The 23,452-nt window shown below is 37.3% G+C and overlaps 1 protein-coding gene across 1 annotated transcript; it reads left to right on the forward strand.

Moving 5' to 3' along the window:
- Positions 1–129: 129 nt before the first annotated feature.
- Positions 130–23,006, forward strand: LOC119038438 (zinc finger protein 883-like). Its single transcript, XM_053659691.1, has 6 exons — positions 130–279; positions 4,200–4,326; positions 19,893–19,966; positions 21,216–22,320; positions 22,474–22,536; positions 22,621–23,006. Exons 1-6 carry the CDS (start codon positions 130–132, stop codon positions 23,004–23,006), a joined length of 1,905 nt encoding a protein of 634 aa, XP_053515666.1.
- Positions 23,007–23,452: the final 446 nt, after the last annotated feature.

The following is a 23,452-nucleotide window of genomic DNA, read 5'->3' on the forward strand; positions in this document are numbered from 1 at the left end:
TATTTATGTTATCAAAGGCTGTAGTTTGTATACAGAACTCAAATCTTTGTCCCAGGGCCTTCTGTCCATTATCTTTATATATGCTCCCCAAGGTCAAGTATTCCTTCCTTTAATTAGTAACCACCAAACATGGAATACGTCTTCTGTGTAAAAGATCAAACTTGGAAGGCAGCCCTGTGCAATATATTTGCTGGGATGGGCTCAGAGGCTCGGGTATTGGTGGACCAGGGATATACACTTAAGTTCGTGTGGTTTCGGCATAACCTCTGTACATCAGAGGTAAGAAAATGCAGATTTTACAGTGAGAATCACTGTTGTGAAAAACAAGAGTCAATAGAATAGATTTGTCTCTTAATTGATAAGAAAGTCTTGCTATTTAAATACACAATTAGTGTACTGAACATGAGAGGTACAGGTGAATTGACATTGGAATAAATGAATGTCTACTTATGATTACTTTCACATAAATACTTTCTTATTTATGTATTTTGACACTACTGTCACAACAAAAAGGACCTGTCCTTCTGTGTGCCTCCGTCACCAAATATCGATTGATCCAATCCACCTGCTAGTCACTTGACTGAGATGCTGTATTCAGTGTAGAGTTAATAGTTTTATTTTATGATTAACTAGAATCTAACAGGGAATTATTGAGGGATGTGAAAAAACTATGTTTCATCTGACCTGTTTTGTTGTCTTTTTAACTTCTGTTTGCTTTGGGAAATGAAGGCTGTACATTTATTCCATAGACATCATTGGCAACTTGACAAGGAGGATTTAATCAGTGAGACCGTGTTCATGTAAATTTTTGTTATATTACACACTTATGTCACACATGGACTCTACATTATCACCTTTCATATTTTCAGGCAATTTTACAAGAATCATGTTATAAAGGTATTTTTAATTTAGATAAATTTGTAAGATGTATTTCTCCACTCATGATACAAAGACGTTTTTAGAGAAATAAAACACTAAGAAACCATAGCTCTAATTCTTTTTCTATCATTATTTGTGTATTTCTCTTTATTGTGTCTGTAAAACACAAAGGGTATGTTTCACAGAGAGATTCACCAGATTTACAAAATCACAAAATATCCTTCATTTATACTGATATGAAAATTGTATGTTCAACTTCTTTTCATTTCTACCTAGTTTCCATATGTACAAGTATGTCTGACTGTGTGCATAAAATTTTAATTATTGAGATACTTTGCTTACTATTTTAAGATTTTACTCTTTTAACCATTCTAAGTTACAAACAAAACAGTGAACATCTGTGAGGTCTCTATGTGTATTTGACTATAATTTTTTTTGAAAATCCTAGCTTAAGTTTTGAGTAAAACTAAAGGTCTGTCTTTTACTGTATGTTTCAGGAAATATTTGAATATCAAGAGTAATCTTGTTCTAAAAGAAACTATTAAATTTTTAAATAAAATTGTTGCTGCTATGTACTTACTTCATGAGAAATATAAATTTTATACCATTTGTTCAACTCCAAAATATGTGTGACTTCTGTGTCTTTCTTTTGTGCTATTGAGAAGTATGGAACATGGATCATCAATGGTGGATTCATTAGTAAAAAGTGAGTTTGTCACTGCTGGTCAAGATGAAGACATACGTAGACATGCTTTGCTTCCTTCCACAAACAAAAGTAGGATAACAACCAATTTGAAAACAACAAACCACCAAAAGTGCCAGGGATTGAACTGTATGGAAGTCTGACCATCAAAGAGTTAAAGAAGAAACATTCATCCAAACTGATAGGAGGGTCACAGATGCTAAGTCAGGGTGGAGATGAAAGGCTGAAAGGTGGCAGCTGGCATACCAGCTGTGTGAGTCAGTGGCTGGTGGACTGGCGAGCTTAGATCCACTTGGTGGACCGAGTGCTATTTCATTCATGTGCACTTAAACCAGAAGAACAACAGGGAAACAACACAGCATAATCCAGGATTCCAGCATGTGAAACTGAACCCACAAACCCTTTGGCTATAAAAACCTGTGGAGGTGCAGCCACAGGAGAAACTCTCAGTCTTACAGAAGAGCCTGTTGTGGGGTGCCATGGAATCCTAGGAGGTACACAAGCCCACTCGCCACAGAATCATGACCAGAAAGGGCAATTTCCTTGATGGTATCAGGGGAGTTGACTGAAAGCTGGGTGAGAGATGAGCAAGCAGGATTATTCCCTCTCTGAACACTACCCCACAAACAGCACCACAACACAGCAAGGTGGGTTGCCCTGCCCTGACAAATACCTATGGCTCCACCCATTGCAACATAAGAGGTTCAATTAGACAAAGAATAATAGCCCAAATGAAATAGCAGGGCAACATTTCAGCAAAAGATGCCTGGCTGCTGTGCATCAGTGGATGAAGTGTCAGCCTATGAACCAAAGAGTTGACGGTTCAAAACCCAGTAAGGGCACATGCCTTGGTTGCCAGCCAGGTTTTCAGTATGGGCCACACTAGAGGCAGCCCCATATTGGTATTTTTCTTACTCTCTTTCTCCCTCCCTACCCACTCTCTAAAAATAAAATATTTAAAAAAAATTAAGCACCAAAGAGATAGCCAACCAATCACATGTAGAATTCAAACCATTGGTAATCTGGATGCTCACAGACATGGTTGATTAGAGCTGCAAAATGATGAAGTACAGGCTATACAGAGTGACATACAGAAACATATACAGAGGAACAACAGTGAAATGAAAGGAACTAGGACTCCAATCAATAATTTGGACTAGAGGAAGGAAATAAACATTCATGTGGAACAGAATGAAGAAACAAGAATTAAATAAAATGGGGAGAGGCTGAGTAAGCTTTGGAACAGCTTTAAAACCTCCAACATTCTTATATTAGGGGTTCCACAAAGAGAAGAAGAGCACAAAGTGGTAAACTGATTGGAAAAATAATGAAAGAAAACTTGCCAGTGTGGTGAATGAAATAGAAATCAAAGTGAGGGAACCTCAGAGAGTCAAAGAAGTTGCACCCAAGGAGGAACACACCAAGACACATCACAGTTCCATATTCCAAGATAAAAGATAAGGAGAGAATCTTAAAGAAAGGATCACAAAAGGAGAGCTAGCTACAAAAGGGTTCTCATAATATTATCAGCTGATTTTTAAAAAGAAACTTTGCAGACAGCAAGGGGCTGGAAAGAATTATTCAAAGTCATGTAAGGCAGGGACCTACATCCAAGGTTAATCTAAGCAGGAAAGCTATCACTTACAATGGAAGGACAAGTCAAGTGCCTCCCAGATAAGGTCACTGTAAAGGAGTTCATCATCACCAAGCCCATACATAAAATGTTCAAGGGACTTAATCTAAGAAAAATAAGATGATCAGAATTATGAACAGTGAAATGACAAAGAACTCACAACTTTTAACAACTGAACCTGTAAATACAAAACCAAAAGAAAAAAATAAGTAAAAAACCAGAACAGGAACACAATGACTGAAATGGAGATCTTATGGAGGATGATGAACTGAGTGGAGTTAATGGGACAATTGGTGCAAAGGTACAGGAAATAAGAATAAATGATGGGTATAACATATATAGGGGGAATTTAAAATTATGTAGGATATAAGAAAGTCATAGAACTCTTCTGAATTATCCAAGGACATGAACCTAGAGGGGGGGTTATGGAAGGAGGCAGGTTGGAAGGCAAAAGGGGATAAAGGGGAGAAAAAATGGGATAATTATGAGTATAATTGATAAAACATACATAAAGAAGTTAGCTTTTGAAAAATGTGGAAACATAGGCACTACCCACAACTCCTGAATCATAATCTGCAATTTTACAAAAGTACATTTCTTGTTGCCTGAATGAAACCTAAAGAAGTTTCTTACACTTACAGCTCATCATGCTTTTTTTTGTAGCTGAGAAGTATACATAGCCGATTCTGAATGATAGAAATACAACACTCGGCAATCAGTGTACCTGTGTCTGTTCCTACATTTAAAATTTTATTTTCCTGGAAAGTAATGTCTTTGCAGTGGATTTGTAGACACATATTATCCTCCTTTCTCGGTGTGACAAGATATATTAGAGAATGTTAGAGGGTCAAAGTGGACTTACTGAATGATGCAAGATATATCCTAGGTCCAAACCACTTCTAACAGTTTTCATGTTTAATGACAGTGAGATTTCTCCTGTGTATTGTTGAAAAATGTACCTCACTCTTTTTTTTTAATCATCAGCCATCCTTGACCTTCAATGACGTGTCAGTAGATTTCTCTCAAGAGGAGTGGGAATGCCTGGACCCAGGTCAGCGGGAATTGTACTCGGATGTGATGTTGGAGAACTACAGCAACTTGGTCTCCCTGGGTGAGAATGATTTTCTTCAGAGCTCCTGCTCCACCCCAGGATTTTGTTTTATTTCACATCTTTTGGGGACTCTACTTAGTATGTTAGACTTTCAGATTGATGTTCAAAAGGGCGAACTTGGAGATTATCTGGTGTAGATAATGAAGGCACTCAGAACTGTAGTCCTTAGCAGATCATTATCTGATAAATTTACATGTTCTTAGAATGATTAAGGTGCTATCAGGAAACAGGATTTGGGGAAATAATGATCTAGGATATTTTAAATTACCCGAAGCCTTCTTACCCGAGCTCAAAGTGGACTGGATATGGAGACACTATTGAAAATAATAATTATTATTTTGTACATAGGTCTTGTTGTTTCTAAGCCAGTGCTGGTCACATTTTTGGAGCAAATGAAGGAGCTCTGGGATGTTTGCAGAAAAAAACCAATATCCGTCTTCCCAGGTAGGTGAAAATGAAGATGCAGATGTAACAGTTGAGAAACCCAGTGGTCACAGAGGAAGCCAGACTTTCAAGCGTGCTTTGAGAAGCTGTGCTTCAGGAGAAAGGATTGTGGAAACCCCAGGTTTATTTATGTTGCTGTCAGAGAGGGCCAGCTGGTCTCCAACAGTGTGTCATGCTCCTACATGCTTTTAGGAATCTGGTTCTATTCCAGTGACCTCTGTTATTCTATTAGCAGTTTCTACCAGAGCCCTCCCTTTCTAAAAAAAAAAATACAATCTTAAAAAAGTGTTCAGTGTATACGATTAAGTTATTTTTGGACTCTAAGGGACACCATTGTCTTACTGTTCTGTCATTGCTTTGGGACCTGGGAAATTCTGCACATGTTGGTGGAAAATCATTAAGCCTTTTGTTTTGTTTTGTTTTGTTTTTGTGGCAAGAATAGAATTCATGAAGGAAGTGGTTGAGAACCTGCAATTTGATGCATGATATCTCAAGAACCCTGTGTCAAGGTGTCATGTTTACTGACTTATACATTTTAACCTTCTGGGGGCTGCAAACAAATCCCTAAATAGTTTAGACTGGGTGATTTTCTTGTAGCACAGTGCACCTCCCCAACGTGAAACAATCTACTTTTCTGGTTCACTTCAATATGTCCTTGTGCTAGTGCAAGTGTACAATGATTTCTTGATCCATTCATTTTCTGATGGGTACTTAGGTTGCTTCCAGCATTTGGCTATCGTAAACTGTGGTGTTATTAACATTGGGGATCATAGGTTCTTTTCAGTTGGTGTTTCAGGGTTTGTTAGTGTAGAAGGAGCTCCTAAGTTTTGGGACAGCATGGATAAATCTGGAGAGCATTATGGTAATGAAATAAGCCACGTGGTGAAAAACAAATACCATATCATCTCATCTATAATAGGAAACAAATCATCAAAGCAGACAAGGAAGAAAAATATAAATAGAAACTTTGAAATAAAGAACAAACTGACAGTAACCAGAAGGGAGTCAGGAGGGAATAATGAGAAGAAACAGGGCAAGAATTTTCAGGAACATGTATAAAGGACACATGGACAATAATTATGGAGTGGTGAAAATGGGAAAGATGTGGGAGGAGTGGGGTGGCCTGTGATGGAAGTAAAAGAAAGGAAACTGTACTTAAACAACAATTAAATAAAAAAGGACACATAGGAAAATCTGAACGCAGCAGGATCAATGGAGGGAGGTGGGATGGTTGTGTTGTGTGGAATAGTTGGGGGGGCGGGGGAAGGCAACACCTGCATTTGTACACCAATATAAAATGTAGAAAGAAAATGTTCTTTTGCTTTGTCTGGGCCACTAAATGAGAATTATAGAGCATGCAGAGAGCAGATCAAGGCTGAGAGATTAAGGAGAGTCTGAATCATGGGGCAGGAGGGCCATTTCTATGGAAAATCTATTGGATATGGCTTGGGTGATTTCTCAAGTGGAGTGGGGCAAGGTCTCGGGGAATCACTAGGACAGGGCAATAGCATTAGCCGGGTAGGTGGGGACTCAGATATAGTGCTTTCTAGCTCTATTATGAAAAGGGCTCTGCAAGAAAAGAAGGGTGCCACACCAGTCTTAGCCCTGAAGCCAGACAGATGAGTTTCTCCTTGAATTTCCCTAGCTCCTTTCAATCTGCTGTCCCAAGGCTGAAGGTCAGAGCTTGTGAGTTTGTGTAAGTCTTTCAGGCCTTTTAAGAGAAAGACTTGGACTCCAGCATCTCTCAGTCTCAGTCAGTCATTATCACTGCTGGTTTTCTAGGGTGATTGGTTTTATATGATAAATTCTCCAAGCATTGTTGGTTGACATTTGAGTATTTATTTACATATTAGAAAAATAAATGATAGTTTTAAGATCAGTACTTAATCATTGTGGGACTGTATTCAAATATGAATCAACCATATATACATCAATTGCCATAAAATTTAAGTGCACATTTCTTTATGTTTTTCTTCACTCTTTTCATTGTTTCTTCCTGTGCTTTTTTAATGTAAATGGCGTTTTGGTCCTTTGAGTTACAAAAATAGTCTTCATTTTATATCTATTAATGGCTGAATTTGTATTCATTGTATGTTGGATATAATTTTTTTTATACTGGCCCCACCTGGTGTGGGTCACTGGCTTGCTTGCCAGCTTGGGAACTAAACGTTCCTGGTTTGATTCTCAGCTGGGGCACATGCCTGAGTTCTGAGCCATGTTCCCACCAGGGGGCCCGTGAGAGGCACCCGGACATTGATGTTTCTCACCCTCTTCTCTCTTCTGTCTAAAAATAAATGAAATCTTAAAAAACAGCTTTTCTGAATTGAATGTAAATTTTGAAAAGATCTGATTCATGCCTTCGTGTTCCACTGGGGCAAGCTGTGCCTGCTATCTCCTCTTCCATGCTGTGCTCTAAAGAGATGCTCACCATCTCCCCCAGCAAATGGTTTCCCACCTGCAGAGGAGGGTGGTGCATAGCATTTTTCACTCATCCTCAGGGAGTACCCCAGCCCTGCAACCAAAGATCCGGCTTCTGGCTTTGCCTGACCTGTACCGTGCCAGTAAATTACACACTGCCACCTATGTAGAAAGCCCTTGTGAAAACTAACACTGAGACACTCTGCCTGCTGGGTGCTATGGAAGAGTAACTCTATGTTCTGGCTTGGCCGCAAAAGACCTCATAGATGTAGCAGCAGGTTCCATAGATGAAGATAATGGAGGAAATCTTGGTGTTGTACTGTTCAATTTTGGCAAACAAAAGTTTGAAGGTAAAATCTTGACTGCATTGCACACTTTACTTGTGAATGGATTTATTATTCAGAAGTAGAAGAAGTGGAAGGTTTGGAAGACACGGAATGGAGTTCTGGAGGCTTTGGATCCACTGGAAAGCATTGAAATGCGTGCTAAGAGTAGAAAATGAGAAAACATACTTTTGTCTTAAAAATAAGAAGCTTTTGTTGTGTGACTTGGTGCTTAATCAGGCATTAACTTCCAAAAAATACCTAGTTCTCTTTTGACCAAAGAAGAGGTACATTTTTGTGTTTTTACTCATTGGATTGTGCTATTAATTTGGAAGGTAAACTAACACAGATTATTTTTTCAGTCAAATGTATATCACTTACCAATTCCTCCCAGAAATCTATTATTTATTTAGTAAATGCTGGCACTTGAGGAGCTTATTTTTCAGGTTTTTTAAATTTTTTATTTTAATTATTTCTTAAGTACAGTTTTCTGTCTTTTACTCCCATCCCAGCCCACCTTACCTGTGCTCTCCACCTCCCTCCCATTTCCACCCCCTTAGCTGTTGTCCATGTGTCCTTTATACTAATTCATCTAAATCCCTCCTTTTTTTCTCCTGAAATTTCCTCCCGCTCCCCTCTGGTAACTGTTCCCCTATTCCCTATTTCAGTGTCTTTGTTTTTATTTTGCTTGCTTGTTTCTTTTGTTTTTTAGCTTCCTGTTAATGGTGAAATCATATGGTATTTGTCTTTCAACACCTGGCTTATTTCACTCAGCATAATGCTTTCCAGTTCAATTCATGCTGTTGCAAACAGTAGGAGCTCTTTCTTTCTTTCTTTCTTTCTGCTTCATAGAATTCCATTGTGTATATGTACCATATATTTTTTAATTTTTATCAATGGTCATTTAAAAATTTTTTTAAAGATTTAATTTATTTATCTTTAGAGGGGAAAGAAAGGAGATAGGGAGAAAAATATCAATGTATGGTTGCCTCTCATGTGTCCCCTGCTGGGAACTGGCCTGCAACCCAGGCATGTGCCCTGACTGGGAATCGAACTGCGATACTCTGGTTAGCAGGCCAATGTACCAAAATTTTTGATTCATTCATCTACTGATGGGCACCTTGGTTGCTTCCACCTCTTGGCTATTGTAAATTGTGCAATTATGAACATTGGGGTGCATAGGTTTTTTTAGATTGGTGTTTTAGGGTTCTTAGGGTATAATCCCTGCAGTGGAATTGCTGGGTCAAAAGGCAGGTCCATTTTTAGTTTTCTGAGAAAATTCCATACTGTTTTGCATAATGGTTGTACCAGACTGCAATCCCACCAACAGTGAACTGGGGTCCCCTTTTCTCCACAACCTTTCCAACATTTGTTGTTTGTAGCTTTGTTTATGATAGCTATTCTGACCTTTGTAAAATGGTATCTCCTTGTGGTTTTAATTTGCATCTCTCTAATAGCTAGTGATATTGAGCATCTTTTCATGTGTTTCTGGATTCTCTCTATGTGCTGCTTGGAGAAGTGTTTGTTCAAGTCCTTTTTTCACTTTTTAATTGGATTGCTTGTCTTCTTAGAGTGCAGTCATGTGAGTTCTTTGTATGTTTTGGAGATGAAAACTTTGAGGTATCATTGGCAAATGTGTTTTCCCACACAATCGGTTGCCTGTATATTTTAATACTATTTTCTTTAGCTACGCAGAAGCTTTATATTTGATGAGATCCTATTTGTTTATTCTTTTCTTTATATTCTTTGCTCTTGGGGACATATCAGTAAAAATGTTGCTGCGTGAAATATCTGAGATTTTCTTGCCAATGTTCTCCTCTAGGACTTTAATGGTGTCATGGCTTATATTTAAGCTTATATCCACCTTGAACTTATTTTATGATATGGTGTAAGTCAGTGCTCAAGTTTCATTTTTTTGCACGTAGCTGTCCAGTTCTCCCAACACCATTTGTTGAAGAGGCTATTTTACTGCATTTTATGTTACTCCACCCTTTGTCAAATATTAATTCACTGTAGAGAGTTGGGTTGATTTCTGGGCTCTCTGTTCTGTTCCATTGGTCTATGTGCCTGTTTTTATGCCAGTACCAGGCTGTTGTGATTACAGTGGCCTTGTACTACAGCTTGATATTAGGTATTGTGATCCCTCCTACTTTGTACTTCTTTCTCAAAATTGCGGTTGCTATTTGGGGTCATTTATGGTTCCATATAAAATTTTGAAGTGTTTGTTCTATGTGTGTGAAATGTACCATTGGTACTTTAATAGGTATGGCATTGAATCTGTAAATTGCTTTGTGTAGTATGGACATTTTGATGATGTTAATTCTTCCAATCCATGAACAAGGTATATGTTTCCATTTGTTTGTGTCTTCCTTGATTTCTTTCTTCAGTGCTGTGTGGTTTTCTGCATACAGGTTTTTTACCTCCTTGGTTAGGTTTATTCCCAGATATTTTATTTTTCTTTTTGCTATATCGAATGGGATTTTTTCCTTGATTTCTGCTTCTTTTGATTCATTTTTAGTATACAAAAATGCCTTTGATTTCTGGATATTGACTTTGTAACCACTGTTATGCCAATTTCATTTATTAGTTTGAGCAGTTTCTGTGAAAAGTCTATAGAATTTCCCATGTACACTATCATGTCATCTGCAAACACTGACAGTTTAGTTTCCTCCTTTTCTATTTGAATGCCTTTTATTCATTTTTCTTCTCTGATTTCTGTGGCTAAAACTTCCAATACTATATTGAATAGAAGTGATGAAAGTGGACAACCTTGTCTTGTTCCTGATCTTAGTGGAAAAGCTTTTAGTTTTTGCCCATTGAGTATGATGTTGGCTGTAGGTCTCTCATATATGGCTGTTATTATATTGTGGAATGCTCCATTCATTCCCACTTTGCTGAGTGCCTTTATCATAAATAAGTGTTGTACCTTATCAAAAGCTTTATCTCTGTCTATTGATGTGATCATGTGGATTTTGTCTTTGCTTTTGTTTATGTGTTGTATTACATTTACTGATTTGTGAATATTGAACCATCCTTGCATCCCTGGGATGAATTCCACGTGGTCATGGTGTATGATGTTTTGTTTGTTTGTTTTAAATTTTATTTATTTATCTTTAGAAGAAAAGGGAAAGAGAGAAGGAGACAAATATCAATGTATAGTCATTTCTGTGCATCCCCTGCTGGGAGATAACCCCTGCTAAGAACTGGCCTGCAACCCAGGCATGTGCCCTGATGGTTAATCAAATTATGATCTTTTGGTTCCCAGGCCCATGCTCAATCCACTGAGCTACACCAGCCAGAGCGAATGTTTTTGATGTATTGTTGCATGTGATTTGCCAATATTTTGTTGAGGATTTTAGCATCTATGTTCATCAGTGATATTGGCCTGAAGTTTTTTTTCTTTGTTGTGTCTCTGTCTGGTTTTGGAATTAGGATGATGCTGGCTTCATAGAAAAGAGTTCGGGAGATTTCTATCATTTTGGAGTTTTTGGAATAGCCTGTGAAGAATAGGGGTTAGCTCTTCCTTAAGTGCTTTGTAGAATTCTCCTGTGAAACCATCTGGTCCAGGGCTTTTGTGTGATGGGAGTTTTTGATTACTGCTTCAATTTCATCTGCTGTTCTTGGTGTGTTCAGATTTTCTGCTTCTTTTTCATTGAGGTTTGGAAGATTATATTTTTCTAGAAATTTGTTTATTTCCCCTAGGTTTTCAAATTTTTTGGTATACAGTTATTCATAATAATTTCTTACAATCCCTTCTATTTCTGTGGTATCAGTTGTAATCTCCCCTCCTTCATTTCTGATTGTGTTTATTTGGGTCCTCTCTCTACCTTTCTTGATGAGCCTACTTAAAGCTTGTCTATTTTTTTACCTTTTCAAAAATCCAACTTCTGGATTCATTGATCCTTAGAATTGTGCTTTTAGTCTATATGTCATTTAATTCCGTTCTGATCTTTGTTATTTTATTCCTCATACTTGCTCTGAGCTGTTTTTATTGTTCCTTGAGGTCTTGCAGGTGTAGGGTTAGGTTGTTTGTTTGAATTGTTTCTATCTTCTTTAGGCAAGCCTGTATTGCTATGAACTCTCTTTCTCAGGAATGCATTTGCTGTGTCCCGTAAGTTTTGGATTATTGTGAGTTCATTTTCATTTGTTTTCAGAAACTTTTTTATTTCTTCCCTAATTTCATTCTTGACCCATTCATTGTTTAATAGCATACAGTCTCGATGATTTTGAGTGTTTTTGTTTTTTTTTCTTTGTGGTTGGTTTTTAATTTCAATTTTTTGTGGTCAGAAAAATTGCTTAGTATGACTTGAATTTTCTTGAATTTCTTGAGGCTCATTTTGTGTCCTGTCCTGTGGTCTATCTTTGAAAATGTTCCATGTGCATTTGAAAACAATTTGACATATATAGCTTCTTTGGGATGAAGGGTGCTACATATATCAGTTAAGTCCATTTCATCTAGAGTGTTGTTTAATGCCACAATATCTTTGTTGATGTATTGTTTAAAAGATCTGTCCATTATTGACAGTGGGGTATTAAAATTACATACTATAATTCTGTTGTTCCATAAGTCCTCTAAGATTTTCTTGATATATTTCAGTGTTCTTATGTTGGTGCATATATATTTTTTATCTTAATGTCTTCTTGGTGGGTTCTTCCCTTGAGTATTATGAAGTGACCTTGTGAGTCTCTGTTTATGGCCCTCTTTTTTAAGTCTGTTTTCTCTCATATGAAAATTGCTACCCCAGCTGTCTTTTTCTTGTCTGTTTGCTTGAAAAATTTGTTTCCAGCCCCTCACTTTTAGTCTGTGTAGGTCTTTTGTCCTGAGGTGGGTCTCTTGTAGGCAGCATATGTGTGGGTCATGCTTTCTTATCCATTCAGCTATCCTATGTCTTTTGATTGGAGCATTTAATCCATTTGCATTTAAGGTTATAATTGATAGGTACTTATTCATTGCCATTTTTGTACCTGTGTTTCTCTCTGTCTCTTTCTTTTTCTTCCTTTCCTAAAAGCAGTCCTTTTAGCATCTGTTGCAGAGCTGGTTTGGTGGAGGTGCATTTTTTTAGACTTCTTTTGTCTTAGAAGCTCTTTATTTGCCCTTCTATCTTGATTGAGAGCCTTGCTGGGTTAAGTAGCCTTGGTTGTAGGCATCAGGATCACATTACTTGGAATATTTCTCGCCATTCTCTTATTCCTTGGAGTGTTTTAGTCAGTAGCTAACCTTATTGAAGCTCTCTTGTATGTTACTTCTTTTTTCTCCCTTGCTGCCTTTAAGATTCTCTCTTTATCTTGGAATTTTGCCATTATACTGATGATGTGTTTTGAAGTAGGCCTATTTGGGTTCCTCTTGATTGGGACTCTCTGTGATTCCTGGATTTGTGTGACTTTTTATCTCATTAAATTAGGGAAATTTTCCATCATTACTCTTTCATCTAGGTTTTCTATCCCTTGTGCTTCTTCTTCTCCTTCTGGTATTCCTATTATTCGGATCTCTGAGCCTCTTTTTTTTTTTCTCGGTCTTCTGTGAGATGTTTTCTACTTTGTTCTCCAAATCTCTGATCTGATCTTCCGCTTCATCAATCCTGCTTTTGATACCTTCTACTGTGTTCTTCAGTTCAGAAATTGTATTCTTTATCTCCTTGGCCTTTGCTGGAAGTTTCTATTACCTTTTTCATGTTGATATAGTTTTCGGTCAGTTCATTGTAGCTCCCCTGTAGTTTCTGGTAGCTCATTGTGAGTTCTTTGAATTTCCTGATAAGCAGAGCTTTGAATTCAATATCTGATAGTTGACTTGCCTCTGTTTCATCTAAGATTTTTTTTTTGAAGCTCGCTTCTTTTCTTTTATTTAGGAATTGTTTCTTTGTCTTCCCATTGTTTGTGAGACTCTTCTTGTTATCCTCAGCTTCTATAAGTGATCTGTTGTGACTCCTTGAGTTTATGGTGTGAACTTCTGTGGTATAATACCTCTGGAAATCAGTGGTGTGGTCACCTTCAGGAATCTTGATGTTCTCTGCTCCCACCTCCTCCCTTGTGTGTGTGTGTGTGTGTGTGTGTGTTTGTCTGTGTGTGTGTGATTAGTTGGAGGGGGATGCAAAATGTTATGCCAGCACAAGAGTATTTTATGATATTGACAGTCACAGTTGGTAAAGAAGAGATAGAAGATCTTTAGGGTATATGTAGTGTTAATTGTAATCTTCATCCAGTGTGCCACTTTTAACAAAGAATGACAAAAAGATAAGTCTCTTGTTGTGGAAAGAAGGCTTGTGAGTTTGATCTAGAAAGCAGTAAGGTTGTGGGCAGTCAGATTTTGAGGTAAGGTGAGAGTAAAGAATAGTAAATAGGTGTAGTGTGTGAGCAAATAGAGTTAATCACTACAGTAGTAGAATTCAGGAACCTGTAAAGCAGGCTCAGATCCGAGAAATGGGTTGTGAAGTATTTACAGTTGTATAGAATAGCTATTATTTATAATAATATTACAGCAACAATCATATGACAGACTCTGTGTGATCTGTCTCAATAGGAGGTATAGAGCTTTGAGTAGTGTGCTAAAGGAAAACAAGTGGCATGAAGTATAGAGCGTTAGCAATACACTGTGCAGGAAATAACAGGGGAAAACTGTGAAATAATACAATAAAACCAGCCAAGACTAAGAAGGCTACACAGAAAGAGGAGGAATACAAAGATACCTTAAAATATTTAAAAAGTGAGAAAAATGAAAAACTATGCGACAACTTGTGGCTTCTCTGCTATAGCAAAGTGAAATTTGTCTCTCTGTGTCTCCTGTTGAGATGCCCCCTGTTTGGGAATCACTCTGGTCTTTTCACATTTCCCAGATGTTTGTGTCTTTTGTGGGTAAAAGAAAACAAAGCAACAAACACACAAACATACAGAAAAGGCAGGAGAAGGAAGGGAAAATCAATAAGTTTGGGAAGAAAGGAAGAAGGACTAAAACAGGAAAAAAGAAAAAAGAGGAACAAAGTATTGAAAGGTAAAGAAATAATAAAATTAAAGAAATATAAGATTACTAAAAAAATAGTTACTAAAGAATGAGACAAAACCACAACCACCACCAACAACAAAAACCTTCCTTTGTTGGTTTCAAACTGTCCAGACCAGTTTTTCTGGTTGCAGCAGGACCTCTCTGTGGGCTGGGGTGCAGGCAGGTGGGCCGGCCAGGCTACCAGACTGTGGCGTGGGCACCTGCGCACATGCCAGGCTGCCTGGATCTCACAGGATCTGGCAGGGTCCTTCCCAGTTCTGTGGCAAGACTCAAATGCTTCTGCCCCTCCTCTGGGTCGCTGCTAGGCTGGGTGGGAAGCAAGCCAAGTTGCTGTGGCAGAAGAACACCTCAGTCCACTTTCCAAAAAAACCTCTCCACTAGATCAAGAGCAGAACCATAGAAATGAAGATCACATGGAGGGTTAGCAACAGCAGAGTTTGAGGAGGAGAAGGAAGGAGAAGGTACAGAAAATAAGTAGCATATATGGTAGGTAAAAACTAGCTAGGGGGGAGGGCAAGAATAGTAGGGCAAATATAGAATCTAAAGAACTTGAGACACGTGGTCATAAACTAAAGGGGGGGGGAATGGTGAAGCGAATGTGCAGGGTGGAGAAATATGAAGGGGGAAATAGAGCAACTGTAATGGCATAATCAATAAAATATATTTTTTTAAAAAAACCTCTCCAGACAGCCTGCCTCTCAGCCCAGCGCAATCCCCAGCCAGACTGGTGACAACAATGGGCCTCTCAATTCTCCTGGGCTGGAGACAACAAAGTCTGCAATTGTACATGGCCCTTTGTCTTTGTGGCCCTCTGTCTTTGTAGCCCTCCCTGGAATCTGAAACAGACAGGTCTCTACCCAGTATTGCCCAGCCTTGCTTAGAGGTGGAGGGAGCTGCTAACCCATATTGGTCACCTACCGAGGCTGCTGGGTGCCCAGGATCCTATGGCAGATGCCTCTGGCACTGGTCTCAGGTGGATGCCTCTGGACCCTGACCATGGAGGCAGCACCAGGGCCATCCTACTCTATCGCCATCTTCCCTTCTCTCTGCCTATGTTTCAGTTTTCTTTATGAATGATGAGCACAGCCAGCAGAAAACTGTACTTGAACAACAATAAACAAATAAATAAAGTAACTTGGAAAAAGGGAAAAATAAATGATATATAAAGCCTTTTATTAAAAAGGTTTGAATTCACAGATTATAACATAAAGATAACTAAAAGATAAAAGTTAAAGTTAAAAAATTATTTGTACCTATTTTTAGGTATATTTTATTTCAAATTTTGATAAGAAACCATGTAAATAAAAATCTACCTTCCAAACTATATGCAATAGAACTATTAATGCATATGAAATATATTCATTTAATTATGCATCTGAATTCTGGAAACTTCCATCTCGCAGAAATGTGGTAATATTCATTAAACAGCCACTTCCTCATTTTCTGTAAAACCAAGGCCCAAGTAATTACCCTTTCTCTTCTCTGAGTTGGAAACCATCAGAACTCACCTAAGTGGAAGCCTGTAGCATGTGTCTTTGTGACTCTTGTGCTTCACTTAGAACATGTTGTAGTTGGCTTTTGGTATCAGGTGAGAACATATTTTCTATTTCCTGGCAGAGCAGTAATTCCATATATATATATATATATATTCCTTGTGTGTGTATATATATATTCCTTATATATATATTCTATATATATATTCCTTGTGTGTGTATATATATATTCCTTATATATATTATATATATATAATATATATACACTACACTTTCATGATATTTTAAAAAGTTTTATTCATTTTTTTAGAGAGAGAGGTGGAGTTGAAGAAAGTGAGGGAAATTCCAATGTGTATTTGCGTTTCACTTGCCCCCAACTGGGGACCTGGCCAGCTATTCAGGTATGACCCCTGACTTAGTATTGAACTAAGAACTCTTTTGTTTCTCAAAGAGAAGTTTCTCAAAGAGAAGTGTTTGGATGCTGACCTTTCCAATAGAGGCTTCATGTTCCTTGAATATGTATATTCCTTAATTATTATCCCTTCAATGTCCATTTTGTAAAAGACCTAACATGTAGAGCTATTTTAGACACAAACTTTTTAAAGTTTAACTTATTTTAATTGTTGTTCAAGTAGAGTTTTCTATCCTTTATTCTTACCCAAAACCCCCCCAGTGCTCCCCACATTCCTCCAATTTCTACCCCCGCCCAGTTGTTGTCCATGTGTCTTTTATACTTGTTCCTGTAAATCCTTTCCCTTTTCACATAAAATTTCCTACTTGTCCACTCTGGTCCCTGTCAGGCTATTCTCTATTTCAGTGTTTTGGTTATATTTTGCTTGCTTGGTTTTTTCCCCCTCTAAGTTTAAGTTAAAGGTGAGAGCATGTCGTATTTGTCTTTCACTGCCTGGCTTATTTCATTCAGCATAATGCTTTCCAGTTCCATCCACGTTGTTGCAAAGGGTAGGAACTCCTTGTTTCCTTCTGCTGCATAGAATTTTATTGTGGCAATGTAGCATAGTTTTGGGATACATTCATTTATTGATGGGTATCTATGTTACTTCCAGCACTTGGACATTGTAAATTGTCCTGCTATGAACATTGGGGTTCATAGATTCTTTTTGATGGGCGTTTCTGGATTCTTAGAATAAAATCCTAGCAGTGGAATTGCTGGGTCAATAGGCAGATCCATTTTTACTTTTCTTAGAAAATCTCATACTGTTTTCTATACTGGTTGTCCCAGTCTGCAATTCCACCAACAGTGAACTAGGATGCCCTTTTCTCCACAACCTCTCTAACACTTGTTGTTTGTTGCTTTGTTTATGATGGCCATCCTGACCAGTTTAAGTGGTATCGCATTGTGGTTTGAATTTGCATCTTTCTGATAGCTAGCAATACTCAGCATCTATTCATCTGTCTCTTGATTCTCTGTATGTCCTCCTGGAGAAGTGTTTGTTCAACTTTCTGGCCCACTTTTTAATTGGGCTGCTTTTCTTAGAGTGGAGTCGTGTAATTCTTTGTATATTTTGGAGATTAAACTCTTGTCTGAAGTATCATTGGCAAATATGTTTTCCCATACAGTTGGTTCTTTTTTTATTTTAATACTGTTTCCTTTAGCTATGCAGAAGCTTTTTAGTTTGATGAGATCCCATTTGTTTATTCTTTCCTTTATGTCCCTTGTTCTACAAGTCATATTGATAAATATGTTGCTGTATGAAATATCTGAGATTTTCCTGCCTATTTATTCCTTTAGCACTTTACCGCTTATATTTAAGTCTTTTCTCCACCCTGAAATTATTTTACTGTATGGTGTAGGTGATGCTCTAATTTAATTTTTTTTTAATGTAGGTGTCCAGTTTTCCCAACCCCATTTGTTGAGGAGACCATTTTTACTCCATTTTATGTTGCTGCCCCTTTGTCAAGTATTAATTGCCTGTAGAAACTTGGGTTTATTTCTGGGCTCTCTGTTCTGTTCCACTGATCTATGTGCCTGGTTTTATGCCAGTACCAGGCTGTTGTTTTTTTTTTTTACAATGGCCTTGTAACACAGTTTCTTATCAGGTATTGTGATCCCTCCTTCTTTGCTCTTCTTTCTCAAAATTTCCACTGCTATTTGGGGTTGTTCATGGTTTCATATAAATTTTTGAGGTGTTTGTTCTATGTCTGTAAAATATATCATTTGTACTTTAATAGGTATTGCATAGAATCTGTAAATTGCTTTGGGTAGTATGAACATTTTGATAATGTTAATTCTTCCAATCCATGAACAATGTCTGTGTTCCCATTTGTTTGTGTCTTCCTCAATTTCTTTGTTCAGTGTTTTAGTTTTCTGCATGCAGCTCTTTTACCTTGTTGCTTAGGTACTCCTAGGTTTTTATTTATATAGAATGGGATTCCTTTCTTGATTTCTGCTTCTACTGATTTATTGTTGCTATATAAAAATGCCTTTGAAATTTACAAATTCAATACAATACCTTAAAGAACCAATGGCACATTTCATATAAAATATTTCTATTTTTCATATTTCATATTTTCATATAAAATTGAGTATCATGTAATCAGTTCATTTAGTGAATTATGAGCTATTTGAGTGGCTCAGTTAGTTGCGCATCATGCCTGAAAACCAAGGTCACTAGTTTACTTCTGAGAAAAGGAACAACCCTGGATTGTGGGCCTAGGACCTTGTTGTGGACATAAATGGGCAACCACTTGATATTTCTTTATTTTAAAGAAAAATAAATAAATAAAATGCATTCGTATAAAATGTATTTTTAACTTTGAGTATTTTGTTTTTCATCTTTCCATTCTCTGTTTAGTGTATTTTTTAATTTTCTTTCTTTTCATTTTATTTTGGTCATTCACGAATTCGGTGGTATTAAGTAGATGTCATATTTTCCTATGTTTCTATTTCCAGGTTGGTATTTTCAGTTCTTTATCCAATAATTAAAATATTTCAATATAGGTAGTGTCAGTTCTTGTAGATGCACATTTTTAAAATTTATTTCAGAAAGAGGGGAAGGGAGAGAGTGGAATATCAACGTGTAGTTGCCTCTCCCCTGTTCCCTATTAAGGACCTGAACTGGATGGAAACCCAGGCATGTACCCTGACTGGGAATAGAACAAGCAACCCTTTGGCTTGTAGACAAGTGCTCCATCCACTGAGCCACACCAGCAAGGGCTAGTTCTTGTAGATGGACTTCAGTTTTCAGATTTGACCTTGATTCTTCGTTTTCTGTCTTGATAAATTTGTTTAGGTTCTGAACTGTAAACAACCAGGTATAATAAACTTGCTTTCTCCAGGTTAAGAGAAAACTAAATGACATTCATCCCTAGCATAATTTCTAATTTCTGAAAACACAGGGGGATATTTGCTCTTGAGTATTTTGGGGTTGCAAGTTTTAAATAATGTCTGTTTTTTTTTTCATAGCCCATGTCTTCTTATGCTTGATATTGGTCTTCAGTCTACTGGTCTCCATTATTTCAACTATTACCCCTTCTGTTTTGTGTGTACCATAAGGTGTTCATTGTGTGCTGTTATGGCCTGAGCACTGTATGCCTGCAAAACAGAAACACATATTTTGAAAATGCAGGAAATCAGTGAGATCATTGAATACACAGGACCCTCTGTCTGTGTAGAAAGCAATGAGAATGTGGAGTTTCTTTAATTCTATTTCCATTGTTTCCCAAGACAGAGGAGCACAGTGGTTTACAAGTGAAAGTTCCCATTATTTCCCATTTGTATGACTTTTACTCATTGTACCACACTTTGTTCTCCTGCAAGTATTTAGGTTTTTTGAAGTACTCAACAATGTGATTTGTTTAAAAATTTCTTGTCAGGTCGATGTACATTCACCTGTGTGTCATACCTGTGAAACTTTCTTTTGTGTCTTTCAGCTTTGTCATCTACAGAAAACCAGTACTTCTTGGAAATGTCAAGAATAGAAGATCTACTTTTTGAACAAACACTGGTAAGATATGAGAGCTGTGTCTTTGATACTGATAAGGAAGTTTATGACAAGAAAGAAAGGATGCATAAATGGAGGAAACTAACTTTAAAAAACTATTCATGAAAAATTGTTGTCACTACAGATGTGTACAATATTACAAATTTGGGGAAACTTCCACTTTAAATCAGTTAACTTTACAGACCAATGTATTTCCAATTTGAAAGATTGAAAACAACAGTCTAAGTGTACGTATTCTTCTAAAGCATAGGTGGCAAACAAAAAACCTCCAGGGCAACTCTGACCCTCAACCTTCTTTTATCCAACTCAGAACCTGTTCCTTCCTGGAGGCAGCGCCAAACTCCTTATACCTTGATAAGGAGTAGTAAAATTTACATGGTCCTAAAATTACATGTACCCCACTGCACGCCACTCTCATGCTGATGTGGTGCCTGGTGGTAAGGAGGTAGACACTCCTGTTGTAAAGGCAGTATAAAAAATCTACAAACTCTCATAATTTGTGGTGTGAGTATTCATATGAGTTGTTTAAAATGTGGAGTGGGAATAACTTTTCAGTCAATAATTTTTACAATGTAGTCTTTAGAATTTATGTAGAAAGCTTAAATGGGATCAATTTGACATTCCCTTTCTTCAGGAAATGCTGTACTTTTATAGAAATAATATTTTCTTTATTCCACTGGATAATATTTTCTTGAAATTGAGCATGATGTTTAATACAACCAACATGGTTTTATAGGGCTCACAGAATGGTTTTCAGGAATAAGAGCACATGCTTAGTGAAATTATAGATGTCACTAAAGGCCTTTCTGTGTTCAATGTTTACCAGGGTGTGTGTGATGAGGACAAAAGTAGTCAATGCACTGAACATTGGAAGAATTTTACCCATGAGTCAAATCTTACCCTCCAACCAAAGAGTCAGCTTCCAGCCAGCCATTATGAAGCTGGGAAAGTCTTTGACCAAACGTTAAATCACAATACTCATCGTATTTTTTCTATTAAGGGGAAGATAAACAAGCAAAGTGAAAATATCAAATGCTTAAAGCAATCTTCAAATAGCACTGAAGAAACAAATACTGATCTCAGGAAGAAAGTTCACAAATGTTTTCCATGCAGCAAATTCTTCAATCAAATATCAAATCTAAATACCTTTATCAAAAAAGGTCCAAGCAAAGAACATAAATGTGAAGATTGTGGTAAAACAGGTCACTGGTTCTCAGGTGTAACTCTACATAAAAAATTTTATCCTGTTCAGAAGCCTGAAATTTGTAAAGAATGTGGCAAATTATTTTTGATTACATCAGGCCTTTCTAATTATCACACACTTCACATGGGACACAACCATGATAAATGTAGAGAATGTGATAAAGCCTTTAGCCAGTCCTCAAACGTTAATGATCATCAGAAAATTCATATGGGAGAGAAGCCTTATAAATGTACACAATGTGGCAAAACCTTTCAGGACCTGTTGACACTTACTCAACATCAGAAAATTCATACTGGAGAGAAACCTTATGAATGTGCACAATGTGGCAAAGTCTTTAGGCGGCATTCAACACTTACTCGACATCACAGAATTCATACTGGAGAAAAGCCTTATGAATGTGCACAATGTGGCAAACCCTTTAGGCAGCAGTCAGCACTTATTCAACATCAGAAAATTCATACTGGAGAGAAACCTTATGAATGTGCACAATGTGGCAAAGTCTTTAGGCGGCATTCAACACTTACTCAACATCAGAGAATTCATACTGGAGAGAAGCCTTATGAATGTGCACAATGTGGCAAACCCTTTAGGCAGCAGTCAGCACTTATTCAACATCAGAAAATTCATACTGGAGAGAAGCCTTATGAATGCACACAATGTGGCAAAGTCTTTAGGGAAACTTCAAAACTTACTCGACATCAGAGAATTCATACTGGAGAGAAGCCTTATGAATGTGCACAATGTGGCAAACCCTTTAGGCAGCATTCAGCACTTATTCAACATCAGAAAATTCATACTGGAGAGAAGCCTTATGAATGCACACAATGTGGCAAAGTCTTTAGGGAAACTTCAACACTTACTCGACATCACAGAATTCATACTGGAGAGAAGCCTTATGAATGTGCACAATGTGGCAAACCCTTTAGGCGAACTTCAACACTTACTCAACATCAGAAAATTCATACTGGAGAGAAACCTTATGAATGTGCACAATGTGGCAAAGTCTTTAGGCAGCATTCAACACTTACTCGACATCACAGAATTCATACTGGAGAGAAGCCTTATGAATTTACACAATGTGGTAAAGCCTTTAGGCAAACTTCAACCCTTACTCAACATCAGAAAATTCATACTGGAATGAAGCCTTATGAAGGTACCCAATGAGGCAAAACCTTTAGGAACCTGTCTACACTTTCTCAACATCAGAAAATTCATACTGGAGAGAAGTCTTATGTGTGTTCACAATGTGGCAAAGGCTTTAAGCAGCAGTCAACGCTTACTGAACATCAGAGAATTCATATTTGAGAGGAGCCTTATGAGTGTACTCAATGCAGCATAGCCTTTCGCCAGAACTCACACCTGTTTCAACATCTGAAAATTCATACTGGACTGAAGACATTTGAATGTAATCAATGAAGCAAACCCTTTATCAAGACTTCAACTCTTATTCAACATCAGAAAATTCATAGTGGAGAGAAGCCTTATGCATGCACAAATTGTGGCAAAACCTTTAGGCAAAGTGCAACCCTTACTCAACATCAGAAAACTCATACTGGAGAGAAGCTTCATGAATTTATTGAATGTGGCAAAGCCCTTAGGCAGTGGTCAACACTTACTCAACATCAGGAAATTTATACTGGAGTGAAACCTTATGCATGTACTGAAGATGGCAAAGCCTTTAGTCAGACATCACAGCTGAATCAATATCTGAAAATTTATACTGAAAAGTTGCCTTATCAATATACACAGTGTTGCAAAATCTTAAAAGATGTGTCAACACTTACTAAACATCAGAAATTCATACTGGAGAATAGTCTAATAAATGTGTACATGTGCTAAAGCATTTCTACAGTCCTTAATCCTTACTCTACATCAGAGAGCTCATATTGGTGAAAAGCCTCATATATGTAAAATATGTGGTATACACTTTAACATGATCTGTAACCTTTCTGAGCCTCAGAAATTTTATGTGAAGGAGAAACCTTGTAACAACTGTTGAGCAAGTGATAAAGTATTTTTACAATTCTCAAACCTTACTCAACATCAAGTAATTTACACAGGAGAAATGCCTTACACATGTACTTTATTTGCAAAAGGCATTAGTCAATCCTCAAAGCTAATTCATCATGAAATATATTTATACTTTGGTGAAGCCTTTATTTGTAAATGATGGGATAAAGCCTTTAGCCACTTCCAACCCCTATTAAACTTCAGAGAATTCATACTGGACACAAGGCTTATAAAAATGCACTAGGTGGCAAAATGTTTTGACATCAAGTCATGCA

The sequence above is a fragment of the Artibeus jamaicensis genome, unplaced genomic scaffold (assembly GCF_021234435.1).
Source record: "Artibeus jamaicensis isolate MK-2021 breed Jamaican fruit bat unplaced genomic scaffold, CSHL_Jam_final scaffold_804, whole genome shotgun sequence".
Taxonomy (NCBI): Eukaryota; Metazoa; Chordata; class Mammalia; order Chiroptera; family Phyllostomidae; genus Artibeus; species Artibeus jamaicensis.

Bases quoted from the DNA above. Each gene is read 5' to 3' on its own strand.
- LOC119038438 (XM_053659691.1), top strand. From the start codon at position 130: ATGGAATACGTCTTCTGTGTAAAAGATCAAACTTGGAAGGCAGCCCTG. The intron at 280-4,199 runs GTAAGAAAATGC...TTTAATCATCAG, and splicing joins ATAACCTCTGTACATCAGAG to CCATCCTTGACCTTCAATGA. The intron at 22,321-22,473 runs GTACCCAATGAG...TTCATATTTGAG, and splicing joins TGGAATGAAGCCTTATGAAG to AGGAGCCTTATGAGTGTACT.